This window comes from Podarcis melisellensis, assembly GCF_964234715.1.
Source record: "Podarcis melisellensis genome assembly, chromosome: 14".
Classification (NCBI taxonomy): domain Eukaryota; kingdom Metazoa; phylum Chordata; class Lepidosauria; order Squamata; family Lacertidae; genus Podarcis; species Podarcis melisellensis.
In genome coordinates, this window is record NC_138546.1 from 18,450,968 (window position 1) to 18,463,485 (window position 12,518).

The window sequence follows — 12,518 nt, forward strand, 5'->3', positions numbered from 1 at the left end:
GAAGGAACTTTCAGTGGTTTAATGGGAAAACAACTACCTGGAACAGAGCCGGGGGGCTCAGCTTCCCACACAAGCAGGTGCTTCCCCCAACCAAACCCAAATTCCAGTCGTCTGTATAATAATTATTAGATCTCTGTGCCCACCACCCAGCCCCAAATATGTGGCTATTTATTTACAGAGTAAAGAGGCCAAACAATAAAAATAAACCCAACTATCCTGGGCAGGCAGGAAAATGGAATGAGGTGGGAAGGGAGGGGCGAACCTAAAACTTTGTACAGAGAGAGAAAGGAGTGGGAAGAAAGCTTAAAGCCAAGCTGGGGGGGGGGGGCTGGGGAGAACCGGGAGGGGGGCAGTCCAGCCCCTTCAGCTTGTGGCTTGCTGCAAAGGCCGAGCCCAACAACTGCAGCATAGTCAAAGTGGGAAGGGGTGTGTGTGTGTGTGTGTGTGTTGAGGGAAATGTGTCCATCTGCCTGGAGGGCTGTGGGGTGCAGTTTGCGGGGCCGACGTGGTATCCTTCATATGCCACTGTGGGGTGTCTGCCCCTCACACAACGCATTTCGTGGCCCTCAGGGAAAGTGCTGCTGCGGGCCTCCCTCCTCGCCTCTCTTCTTGAAACAGGGCTGGTCTTCCCCGCCACCTCAGAGCCAGGCCTGAGGCTTCCGGCTTTGCCCGTGTTGGAAAGCGGCCTGGGACCAAGCCGATGCCAAGGAGGCTTTTCTGCAGCCCTGGCCCACCCCAGGGAGGTGACGAATGGGTCCCGAGCTGGCACAGGATGAGGCGGCCCGGCCAGCCGGAGCAGGAAGAGGAGGGAAAGCGAGACAGACAGTGAATAAGGCATGGCGCTGGCCCAGCGAGCTCAGAGAGCCAGTCTCTAGCAGTCCGGTGGCCTTGGCTGCCGCAGCTGGGGAACGCCACGAGGAGGCTGCAAGCACAGCCTCTACCCTGCGGTGGTCAGTAATCTTCTACCCAGCCGTTTTCCGATATGAAGGCGTCTATCACCTCTTTCATGGCAAGGTTGGGGATCAGCTGGTCCTGGGTCAGGGGGCTGCGGGTCACGGGGTCAAAGTGGCCGACGCGCTGGAAAGAACCCAGAAGAGTCAGGCGGCTGCCCAGGAAGCGTCTCCCGCCTCCCGCAACAAAAATGCTCCCACCAGCCCCCAAATGGTCAGATTCAGGGCCCCCTCTGCCCCCCAAATCTGTTGCATAAGGCAGCATTCCCATCCTACCTGGATTGAAATCAACGACATTTTTTTAAATCCCTAAAACGGTTTAAGGGTGTAAACTAATGTTTCATCAGGGTAAGCCTGCTGAAATGAGTAAACCTAAGTTCTGTTTGTTCATTTCAACAGGTTGACCCTGAGCACTGGACACCAACCCTATTTTTTTAGGCCTTTGATGACCTGTCAAAAACTACGTCCTCTCTTTCATCCTTGAAAGGACTGGAGGTGCAATTCTCAGAGGGAGGTGAGAACTATCTGAGGGCAGAGAGCCCTGCTGCATCTGGATCGCTGCACTGTGGATAACATAACGATCCCATCAAACATGGTGCAAAGTTGCGGCAGAAGTGCCTGCGTTCTTCAGAGGCCTCCTGGAAGGTTTCCTGGCCAGAGCATCCGGAGATACTGCAGGCATTCTCTAGGGACAGGCACTTGGGGCTCCTGCCTTTGCTTACCCAAGTGAAATGTTTCTCATACCGCCTTATTATCCAACACCCATGTATGCGTGTGGAGCTCCTTGACACAAGGAGTGGGGGTGAAGAGACACACCCTGCTCCAGCCAGGATCCCCTCATGTGGGGGAACTTGACACATGTACATCTACATGCATGTACACCCCTTTGCAGCCAGCTGAATACAGAGATAGAGTGGCCCCTTTTGCACATCCTTTCAGTGTGTGTGTGTGTGTGTGTGTGTGTGTGTGAGAGAGAGAGAGAGAGAGAGAGAGAGAGAGAGAGAGAGAGAGAGAGAGAGAGATCTGAGCCCCTTCTACCAATTTGTGGTATAGCTGGGGTCTGCACAGAAATATGATGCAATTCTGTTGACTGAATGCAAGGTTAACAGCTAATATAAAAACCATGCAGCTGTCCCCCGTTTCTCTCTTCTGCAGAAATTATTCTGGTGGCCTTTGCATTTTGTCTTACATTAGAACTCGCTTATATTTGCTCTGGTCTTGCCAGTCGCCTGGGCGGGGCACTGAGGCTCACCCTACCAAACCAGTCCCCTTGTCCAGCTCCCCTCCTGGCTTCTGAAATTCTCGCAGTCTCCACCTTCTCAGCTCTAAGGCAGGCATGGCAGAAACCTTTGTCCCTCCGGATGTTGCTGAGCTACAACTCCCACCAGCACCTAGCAAGCATGGCCAATGCCCAATGATATGGGAGTTGTAGTTCTGCAACAGCTGGAGGGCCAAAAGTTTCCCATTTGTGCTCTTTGGGCAAGAAACTCAACTTCTCCTTCCAAATACAAGCTGTGGGGCTTAGGAAGCTGTTGTCGCATTTGTTCTATATTAGGAAGTCAATGCACCTCCCCTTCTGAACCCTGTCACTACCATCACCTGCGCAACCATCGTGCCAAAAAGCCTGAATTACCTGGAGGTGCTCTTCAATGTCTTTCCTGTCATACGTGATCCCACTGGGCGTGATACAGGGTTCTCGCATCAGTTCAAAGCTGATCTTCCCACACAGGTAATCCGGGATGTCACGCTTCTGGCTCAAACGAGAAAACCAGAGTTAAACTTGCCTAGGCAGATTTCAAGTAGGGAGGGGAAACCTCTGGCCCTCCAGCTGTTGGGACACCCAACTTCCATTAGCTCCAGCCAGCATGATCAATGGTCAAGGCTGATGCGAGTTGTAGTTCAGCAACATCTGGAGGGGCCACAGGGTCCCCAGCTTCTCTTATAGGGTATGTGATGGGTAGTGGATGGAACAGTGAGATGGGGGACTGGAGAAGCCTGGCTTCCAATTCCTGTTCAGCTACAGATGACTTTGGGCCGGTCATTCTCTCAAACCTTTTGATTATTTAAAAAGGGACCTCCAATAACAGAGTAGCTTAAAAAATTATTTTAGTATAAGAATGTCATATAATAATGTGGTTAGGAGGCACACACTCTTATTTCTCTCATACGAGGGAATGCCTCTTGAAAGAGAATGGTCCCTGTGACATGTGGGCACATCATCTAAAGTCAAGCTCGCTCTTTTTTAACAGTCAGATTAAATCAACTATCTGTTGTTTGGTTCAGACAAGTGTGCAATGTTTAATATGACTGAATTCGCAGTGAAGGCAGCTCACCTTAGGCAAGGTCATGGGGCTGCTCTCGAGAGTTAAGATTCTGTTTTCTATGAACGCTTTATTTATTGTATAGGTCCAGTTTTTCATGTATAATTCTTGCATATATTTTATGTTTGTGTTTGCCTATATCCTGTATTTGGCTGCCTTAATAATAAATTTGATCTTAACAGTCTTAAATAAGTATGATGATGATGATGGTGATAATAATAATAATATTCTGTCCTTCTACCAAGAAGGCGCCCAGGGTGACAAACTCATCCTATATATATGCATTCTAAAATTTGAGCCCACCCAGGGAGAGCTGTGGGCAGGATTCTAGGTTGGACTAGATGACCCTCAGGTTACCAATTCTATTATTCTATGATCTAAAGGTTGCCAGAAACAGTGTCCTTCAGCCATCAAATCCCTGGGCAAACAAAAATGTTTTCAAATTACTCCTGGAAGTTAATAATTATGGAGACAGATCTCACTAGGGAGGGCATTCCACAACTGGGGGAGTCAGCACTGAAAAGGTCCTGTCACTAGTCAGAGCCACACCAACAAGGCTTCACTTGCCGATCGTGGGATCTGAGAGGGCTGATGTGCAGCTTTACCCAGGTTGGGCCAACCAAAACTCACGCTTCTAATCAACTTTGATTAGGGGGCTCCAATGAACTTGGATGAATTTGAACTTTGAATGAAACATGAACCGAATTAGTTCATTTTGTAAAGGGACAAAAGTTAACTGGAATTTGTTCCTTTTTTCGGACAGTTCGAAAGCACGTCAAAGTGCATTTAAAAATGAACTTCCCAAGCTGTCTGGGAACCCCCATGGACACTGCCTTGGGTTCCATAACAGAAGAGTGATGGAATATAAAAGCTGAGAATATACGTAAATGGAGCCAGGGAGCACCTCTGCTTGAGCTTGCCCTCACCTTCCGCTTCTCATCCACCTGGGAGAACAGCTCATCCATGTCTGCTAGGTACTTTTCCTAAAAGAGAAACAGATCCCTTAGCAGGAAGGAGCAGAGGCTCAATGCAGAAAGCAGGTGGGGGAATTAAGCAGTTAGATATAGATGGGGCAAACGGTCCTATCTGATGATGAACGCAAACAAGAGGGACAATTGCAACTCTTTAAAAAACAGCAGTTCAGGTCAAGTTTATGAATGGTCCATAGATCTCCAAATTTACACACACACAGAAAAAGAAACAAAACAACACATTTTTCCATTGTTAAAAAATCAAAGAAGATTAGTGCAGAAACTGAAACCTCTTAGCACTTCTGTAAAAACAGGGGCAGGAGAAACCTGCAGCCTTCCGGATGTTGTCAGATTCCAACTCCCATCAGCCCCAACCAGCACGGCCAGCAGTCAGAGATGACGGAGTCTGACAACATCAGGAGGCCCACAGGTTCTTCCACTCCTGCTGCAAAAGTTGCTTACAAAGCGTATTAATTTGGGATGCAAACACTGCCAGCCTGTGTATACATCCCTGAACAGAACAGGAAGTCCATGTGCCGCTCTAGACACCTTCCTTGGAAGCAAACAAGAGACAGGTATGTCCGGTTCTTCCGTATCAGTACAAATTGCGCAACCGTAACCTGTTCCATACAGTTCCGAACTAGTGTTCCTAAATTGCACGTGGAATGCCGTCACACCTTCCTTCTGAGCATATCCTGGGCTTTCCAACAGCTCCCCGTACTATCCTGCTAAGTTCCCTCTGACCTTTCAGCTGTGGGGGACATCTCGGGGCCAGGGGCCAGGGAGTTGGACAGGAACTCAGGCGGGGCCTCTAGTCCTAGGACAGGGATTTACCTGGATCTGTTGGGTTGCAGCCAAGATTAGTCTTACTCAAAGTAAAGGTAAAGGGACCCCTGACCGTTAGGTCTAGTCATGGCCGAGTCTGGGGTTGCGGCACTCATCTCGCTTTATTTGCCCATGCGAGCCGGTGTACAGCTTCCGGGTCATGTGGCCAGCATGACTAAGCCGCTTCTGGCGAAACCAGAGCAGCGCACGGAAACGCCGTTAACCTTCCCACCGGAGTGGTACCTATTTATCTACTTGCACTTGATGTGCTTTCGAATTGCTAGGTTGGCAGGAGCAGGGACCGAGCAACAGGAGCTCACCCCGTCGTGGGGATTCGAACCGCCGATCTTCCGATCGGCACGTCCTAGGCTCTGTGGTTTAACCCACAGTGCCACCCGCGTCCCCTTACTCAGAGTAGGCCCACTGAAATTGAGGTTTTTAAACAGCAGTGGGGTGGCCGTCTGTCAGGGATGTAGCTCCTGAATTGTAGGGGGTTGGATAGCTCAGTCAGTAGAGAAGGAGACTCCTGAGTGGTGGGTTTGAGCCCCGCATTGGGCAAAGGATTCCTGCATTTCAGGGGGTTGGACTAGATGACCCTTGTGGTCCCTTCCAGCACTACAGCTCTAGGATTCTATCATGAACACTGAATAGCCACTTCAATAGGTCTACTTGGAGCAAACGTTTAGCAAGGGACATCCCACTGGCATTTCTGGGACACTGGCAGTGTTGAAAACTGCCAGTGTAGAAAACTGCCAAAGGGTCCCGATTCCCTTCCTCCTCCCTCTGAGAAGGCCTCAGGGTTGAGGTGAGAGCAGGGCTGAACCCTGGCAGATCCCCCCAGTTAATGGGGGTGAGGGACAGATATCTCACCCCATCACAGCTGCTGACACCAAGCAGTGACAACCCAAACAAAACAGTCAGCCGAGGGCCCTTAGATAGGCTGAGCCCAGGCAAAGATTGACAAGGGTCCTCACATGTTTGGCTTCGATGTTGGCCAGCTGCACACGGCTCCGACTTTCCTCCACGTTCTCCTCTTCCTGCGCCCGTCGACATTCATCCAACTCCCTAAAAGAGAAGTGGAGATTGGGCAACTTCACGGAGCTTGGCAAGGCCATCAAGGGCTAGCAGCCATGATGGCTATACTCTACCTCCACCAATGGAAGAAGAAGAAGAAGAGTTTGGATTTGATATCCCGTCTTTCACTCCCTTTTAAGGAGTCTCAAAGCGGCTAACATTCTCCTTTCCCTTCCTCCCCCACAACAAACACTCTGTGAGGTGAGTGGGGCTGAGAGACTTCAAAGAAGTGTGACTGGCCCAAGGTCACCCAGCAGCTGCATGTGGAGGAGCGGAGACGCGAACCCGGTTCCCCAGATTAGGAGTCTACCGCTCTTAACCACTACACCACACTGGAGGCACTAATCCTTCTGAACAGGAGGGGGCAGGTCCCTTGTGGTTGGCCGCTGTGAGAACAGGATGTCAGACCACCGGCCTGATCTAGAGTACCCGGTCTTATGTCACTTATCAAGAAACATGGTGATTGGGAAAGGGAGGTCAGAAGCCACCGCAACTGGCACTGTCACTCAGGGTCACAGCACATGCAAAGGTTTCAGCTTCAGACCCTGACACCCTCAACTTAAAAAGAGCCAGGCTCAGCAGCTGGTGGGAAGGAACCTCATCACCCTGAGAAGCCAGATAGCAGCTTTCAGTGGGTGTAGACAACTCCTACGACTTCCGAGGCAGCTTTTAAAATTCCAAGTCCTTTTCACGTTGTTGTGAAAGGCCTGCTTTACTTTGGTTTCACTCTGTGCCACGTTAGTCTGTTCTAGATTTCCACTTTTTATCTTATGGTTTTAACTTCTACTTGTAAACCACCATCAGAGGACTCTGGTGACGGGCACAGAAATGTAGTTAGTAAGCAAGCTGCGTGGGGAAGAGGAACTCAGGCCCACGGATGAATATAGCCCTTCAGACCTCTCAGTCAGGCCCTCAGGATTCTTCAGGTCACAGGTGGGGAACCTCTGGCCCTCCAGATGTTTCTGGACTACAGCTTCCACCAGTCTTGGTTACTGGCCATGCTGGCAGGGGCTGATGGGAGTTGTAGTTCCACAACATCTGGAGGACTGAGGATCCCCACCCCGCCCTTGCTCATTCCATCTCCCCAGGCCACTCCTTCACTGATGTGCTTTGCAAGGTCCTCAAGTGCCCAGAAAGGGGCTTTGGATTGTCACGGTGCATCTTGCTTCCCTGGATGGAGAGCTGGGTCTTCTGGTGGATGTGTAAAAACCTCTGGTTTCTGGGTGGCTGTAGCATAACCTGCTGTACAAAGGCTACGCATTGCATCCATTGCTCTGCCCACCTCTGGCATATGGCCCCTGAATGCTGCCCAACAAAGGAGTGTGGCTGAAAAAGCTTCTCTACCACTGTAGTATATAAAACAAGCTATGCGCCCAACACATACAAAGTCCCCTTTGTTCTTCAAGAGTTTCTCCACCCATATCTGCCATCACTCCCTCTCTTTCATACGCTCTTTTACCTCTCTTTCTCTGCCATGATGAGCTTGGTGAGATAGGAGTGCAACTCGTTTTCCTGGTTGATCCGCTTCTCCTCAATGTTGTTCCAGCGCTTCTTCTTCGCAATCCGCAAAGCGCTTGGGATGTCGTCCCCAAAGTTCAGTCGTTGCTCTTTGGCTAAGTTGTAGGCTGGAGTAGAGGGGAATATATATATATATCAAGAAGGAGGAGACGAAATAAAGATATTGCAATGCAGTGTGCTCTATGTGGGCCTGCACCAAAGGCTCCAGCTAGGGCAAAACTAGGCTGTCTTGATGGGGAGAAACCATTGCTGGCATGCCACTCTAGGGCACTAAAGTCTGCACTAACTGCCCATACACATGAACAAACTTCAAGTTGATACCCCGCTCCTTTTTTCTTTCTCAGCCCAGCTCAGTAGGTACAAGAGGAGACTCTTAATCTCGGGGTTGTGGGTTTGAGCCTTGCATTGGGCAAAAGATTTCTGCATTGCAGGGGGTGGACTAGATGACTCTACAAATCTCTACAAATCTACGATTCTAAGGAGAAAAGAAACCTCCACTTCTACTTTAATCAAACCAACCAAGCCTTTGGTTCATTGACAACCTATGCCCTTTTAAAATGTGTTTTTTGGGGGGCTGTTACAGGGTTGCTTTTGTTTTGATTATATATTTTGTGGTTTTATATTCTGATTTTATCCTGTGAACCACTCAGAGACTTGCAGGTATAGGGTGGTATATAAATTTAATTAATGATGATGGTGGTGGTGGTGCCTGAACTGAGGGAACTGAAGCTTGTTTAAGCTGTGGTTTCGGAAGAAGCCAGACTGGAAGCATGGCTTGGTCCTGGCTCATTCTACGAAAACAGTATGAACAAACCACAGTTTCTGACTGCGTACAAGTTGGATGCCTAAAGGCTAGGCCCCACAATTGCTCTCAAATCAAAGACATGTGGCTGTTCTAGACTCCTTGGCTAAAACTGCTATCCAAAGACAAAGCTGTCCTTGCCGGATTGTTAAGCAATACGGAATTCATTTCGACTTGGGCAGATGCCTGGTTCAAACCCTGGCAAAGGCTGGGGGAAATCCCTGCCTAAAATCCTGGAAAGTGGCTGCCAGACAGTGTAGAAAGTAGTGAGCTAGATTGACCAATGGTCTGGCTCAGTGCAAGGCAACTATAGTTGATTCTATTCAACTGATTGGTCATCTTGTGACCACCTTGCACTGAAAGGCGGTACCTAGAAAGACACACCCGTACCCATTTGGCTAGCCTGGAAACGAGAGCCAGCTTACCTCTCTGAAGGTTAGCAATGGCCTCATCGTAGTTCTCCATCTCCATCTGGCACTGCCCCAGGAAGAAGTGCGCCTTCACGGACTGGCTGTCCAACTCCAGGGCATGCTTACAGTCAGCCAGGGCCTTGTCGTGCTGCTGCATCTTAAGGAAGCATAAGGCGCGGTTGGTGTAATAGACTGCCACTAAGGGATTCCGGTTCTAAAAGAAAAGAAAGAGAATATAAGATAAAGGGCCAGATGGGAGACTAAAACAGCCCTCAAGGGATCTATGGGAGAAGGTGAGGCCCCAGATTCAATCCCTCCAATCGCCAGGTAGGACTGGGAGAGACCCTCATCTAAAATTCACAGGAGAGCCATTGCCAGTCAGGGTGGCTTAGATGGGCCATTGCTCTAACTTGGTATTAAGGCAGCTTCCTGGGTTTCGGGTTAATACAGCCTTTTCTTCATGAGGACTAGAAACTTACGTACTTTGTTAGTAGACATGTCATAGCCCAGAAGCAGAGCACATGCTATACATGCAGAAAGTTCTGGATTCAAATCCCAGCATCTTCAGGCAGGGGGGGAAATCTCCAGGGAAATCCTAAAGGAGCCACTGCCAGTCAGTGTGGACACTACCAAGCTAAATGGACAAACAGGGCAGCTTCATATCCTTGGAAGAAATCATTTTCAGGCGGGTCTCTACTTCTTAAATTATTATTGTTGTTGTTGTTGTTTATTACCCACCCTTCACCCTAAGGTCCCAGGGCAGGTTACAGCATTAAAACACAACATTAAAATCAATTGAAAACACCTTACAATTTCAAAAATAAGGAAGGTTCTAAAAATAGACACCTCAAGTGTCAAAAGTCAGTGTTTAGAGGTGTGTCTTCAGCATTCACTGGGAGCTGTATAATGAAGGTGCCACATGCACCTCTAGGGGAGTAGTGCAACCCCATCCAGGGCAGCCAACCTCCCATAAGTGAGAACTCAGGGCACATGACACCTCTGTCTTTTCAGGATCCAGCTTCAGTTTATGGGCCCACATCCAGCCCATCACTGCCTCCAAGCACTGGCCTAACACCTCAACTCCCTCTGCTGATTCAGATGGAACCGAGAGATAGAGTTGGGTGACATCTGCATATTGGTGGCACTCCCCTCCAAATCTCTGGATGACAGTCTGCAGAGGCTTCACATAGATGTTAAATAGCATGGGGGGCAAGAGGGAAGCCTGCGGGACACCACAGGACAACTCCAATGGCACTGAACAGCAGCTTCCCATGACTACCTCTTGGAAACAGCCCTAGAAGAGTGGAACCACTGAAGTATGGGGCAAGGCTACAACCGCTACAGAATGAGAGGCAAGTTCCGTCTTACTGATCTCTCAACTTGGACCAGGGAGTGGTTTAAGGACAGTCAGATTTTGAGTTTGCCCCACCCTGCAAAGAGCAGTGTTTTGTCTTTTTGTTTCATTTTGCATGGGCAGAGTGCATTTCCTACATTCCATTTAGAATCAGAGAAAGGGCTGCCAAGTCTAAGCCGTGGCTTTTGGAAAGGCTTAAACCCCAGAATATCTTCAAATAATCGCCGAACTGTAGAGGTGGAAGGGATCGCAAGCGTCATCTAATCCAACCTCCTGCAATCTTTTGCCCTACATGGGGCTGGAACCCATGAGCTTGAGATTAAGAACCTCATGCTCTACTGACTGAGCTACCCATCTTGTCTGTGAGGTTGTATCATTTGAGCAGCTGATTATTTATCATTATTTCTCCAGGCAGGCGGCTACCATTAAAAAAAAAAAAGTAGCGTGCAGCAGCTTAATCTGAAAGGTAGATCACAGGACTCAAAACAGTGAAGAGAACTGGTGCAGATCTCAGGGAAATCTCTGGAGAATCATGTATTCTGAGTCCCAATAGAAATAATGTGCAGCCACAGAAGTGCCACTAAGTGCTAATTGTTAAATGTGCACCTGTGGTGTTATCAGCCTTGCTGCATGGACAGGGGCACATGTAGTGAAATCTGGCTGAAGACAACCTAAGAACTCATTTTTAATCTGTACTCAAACAAGGAAGGCGGGACCTTTATTCAGAACTGTCCAAAGTAGGAAGGGTTGAGGCTTACAGAGAAGGGTGGCTGGCAAAAAGGTCGCCAAGTGAGTTTGCAATGAAAAACAAGTCTGGAGGTTCAAACAGGATGCTGCTTTATACTGAGTCAGACCATTGGTCCATCTAGCTCAGTACTGTCTCCACTGACTGACAGCAGCTCCCCAGGATTTCAGGCAGGGTTCTCTGCAAACCCAACCTGAGGATTGAAATTGGGGCCTTCTGCATGCAAGGCCTGCTCTCTGTCCATGCTCAGAAATGCTGCCTTTCCTCACTGCCTCCTATCACACATTACTGAAGATAAAACTGAGCATTAAAACAAGGTTTTTGGGCCGGGGGGAGAGAAGGATGAGCTTTGGCAAAAATAGAGCCCTAGTCACACACCCAGGTTTGCTTCTTAATGTCCACTGTCCTCCCTACCTTGCCCCTGTCAAATCAAGGGCCAGAATCATAATCTGCCCATGCTCAGAAAAAAGTGCCCTTGCCACTTTCCCCCGCATTGCCCCTTCAAATTATTTTTAGGGTAAGCCTATCCAGGCTCTGATTGAACTCCGGCACTGGCAACTCCCAGTCTATCTCCTCTCCTCACCCCCATCTGTCTCAAGAGGGCAAGCACTCTGCTGGTGCTCAGAGGGCCATTTTGTTTGGTCACACCTCCCTTCATATCTCAGAGGAAAAGGCTCAGCGATCCAAAGGACACTTACCTCCTACACAACTATTGCATCATCTTCTACCCTGCAGTCTGACGCCAGGCCCTACATAGCATGCACTTTGCCCATGTTCAGAGAGCTCTTTTCTTACTCCCCTTCAGCTATTCTTGGTGTAAACTCAAAACACTGGGGAGCAGCTGGGAGACTCCAACTGAGTCTTGGTCACCCTGCAGCTTGCTTCCTATGCCACCATACCGGAGAGCAGGCCCTCTGCACATGCCCAGAGAGGCATTCTCCCCACTTCTCATATATTCTCCCAGGATAAGGCTCACGGGCCTGAGCCTCCTCCTCCAGCTCTCGCCCCGCCCCTCCAACGCTCCGCCCAGCCTCTAAACAACAACACTCAGCACTCGGTCCATGCTCAGAGGTACACACTCCCTATCTTCACGACCCGCCCCCCTCCGACTCGGGATAAAGTCCGGGGACTGAGCTCAAACGAAGCCCCCTCCCCGAAAGCGAGACCAAGCCTCTCAAGTGAGCGCACTCTGCCCATGCTCAGAGGCCACCCCTTTCCTCCGGGCCCTCTCGCCGTCCTCCTCCGCCCTCCGCCCTCTCCCCCCAAAACAGAGGCCCGACTCACGATGGCCCGCCCGTAGCAAGCGGCGGCCTCCGGGTACTTTCGGCTGACGAAGAGCCGGTTGCCCTGCTCTTTGTACTCCTGGGCGCTGCGGCTCTTCTCCGGGCTGCCGCCCCCGAGGCCGCCGCCGACCAGCCCCACACCGGGCCCGCCGCCCGTCAGCCCCGCGCCGCCGCCGCCGCCCTCCTTCTCCTTTTCCTTCTCCTTCTCCTCCTTCCCCTTCATGCCGCCCAGGCAGAAGCAGCCGCAGCAGCCGCCGCTGCCGGC

General features: G+C 50.0%; 1 protein-coding gene across 1 annotated transcript; it reads right to left on the minus strand.

Annotated features, from left to right (window-relative positions):
• Nucleotides 1-4: 4 nt before the first annotated feature.
• STUB1 (STIP1 homology and U-box containing protein 1) lies at nucleotides 5-12,476 on the minus strand (the record flags this gene model as incomplete). Its single annotated transcript, XM_081888083.1, has 7 exons — nucleotides 5-1,077; nucleotides 2,584-2,700; nucleotides 4,198-4,254; nucleotides 6,042-6,132; nucleotides 7,601-7,766; nucleotides 8,887-9,085; nucleotides 12,255-12,476. 7 exons carry the CDS (start codon nucleotides 12,474-12,476, stop codon nucleotides 952-954), a joined length of 978 nt encoding a protein of 325 aa, XP_081744209.1. The 3' UTR covers nucleotides 5-951.
• Nucleotides 12,477-12,518: the final 42 nt, after the last annotated feature.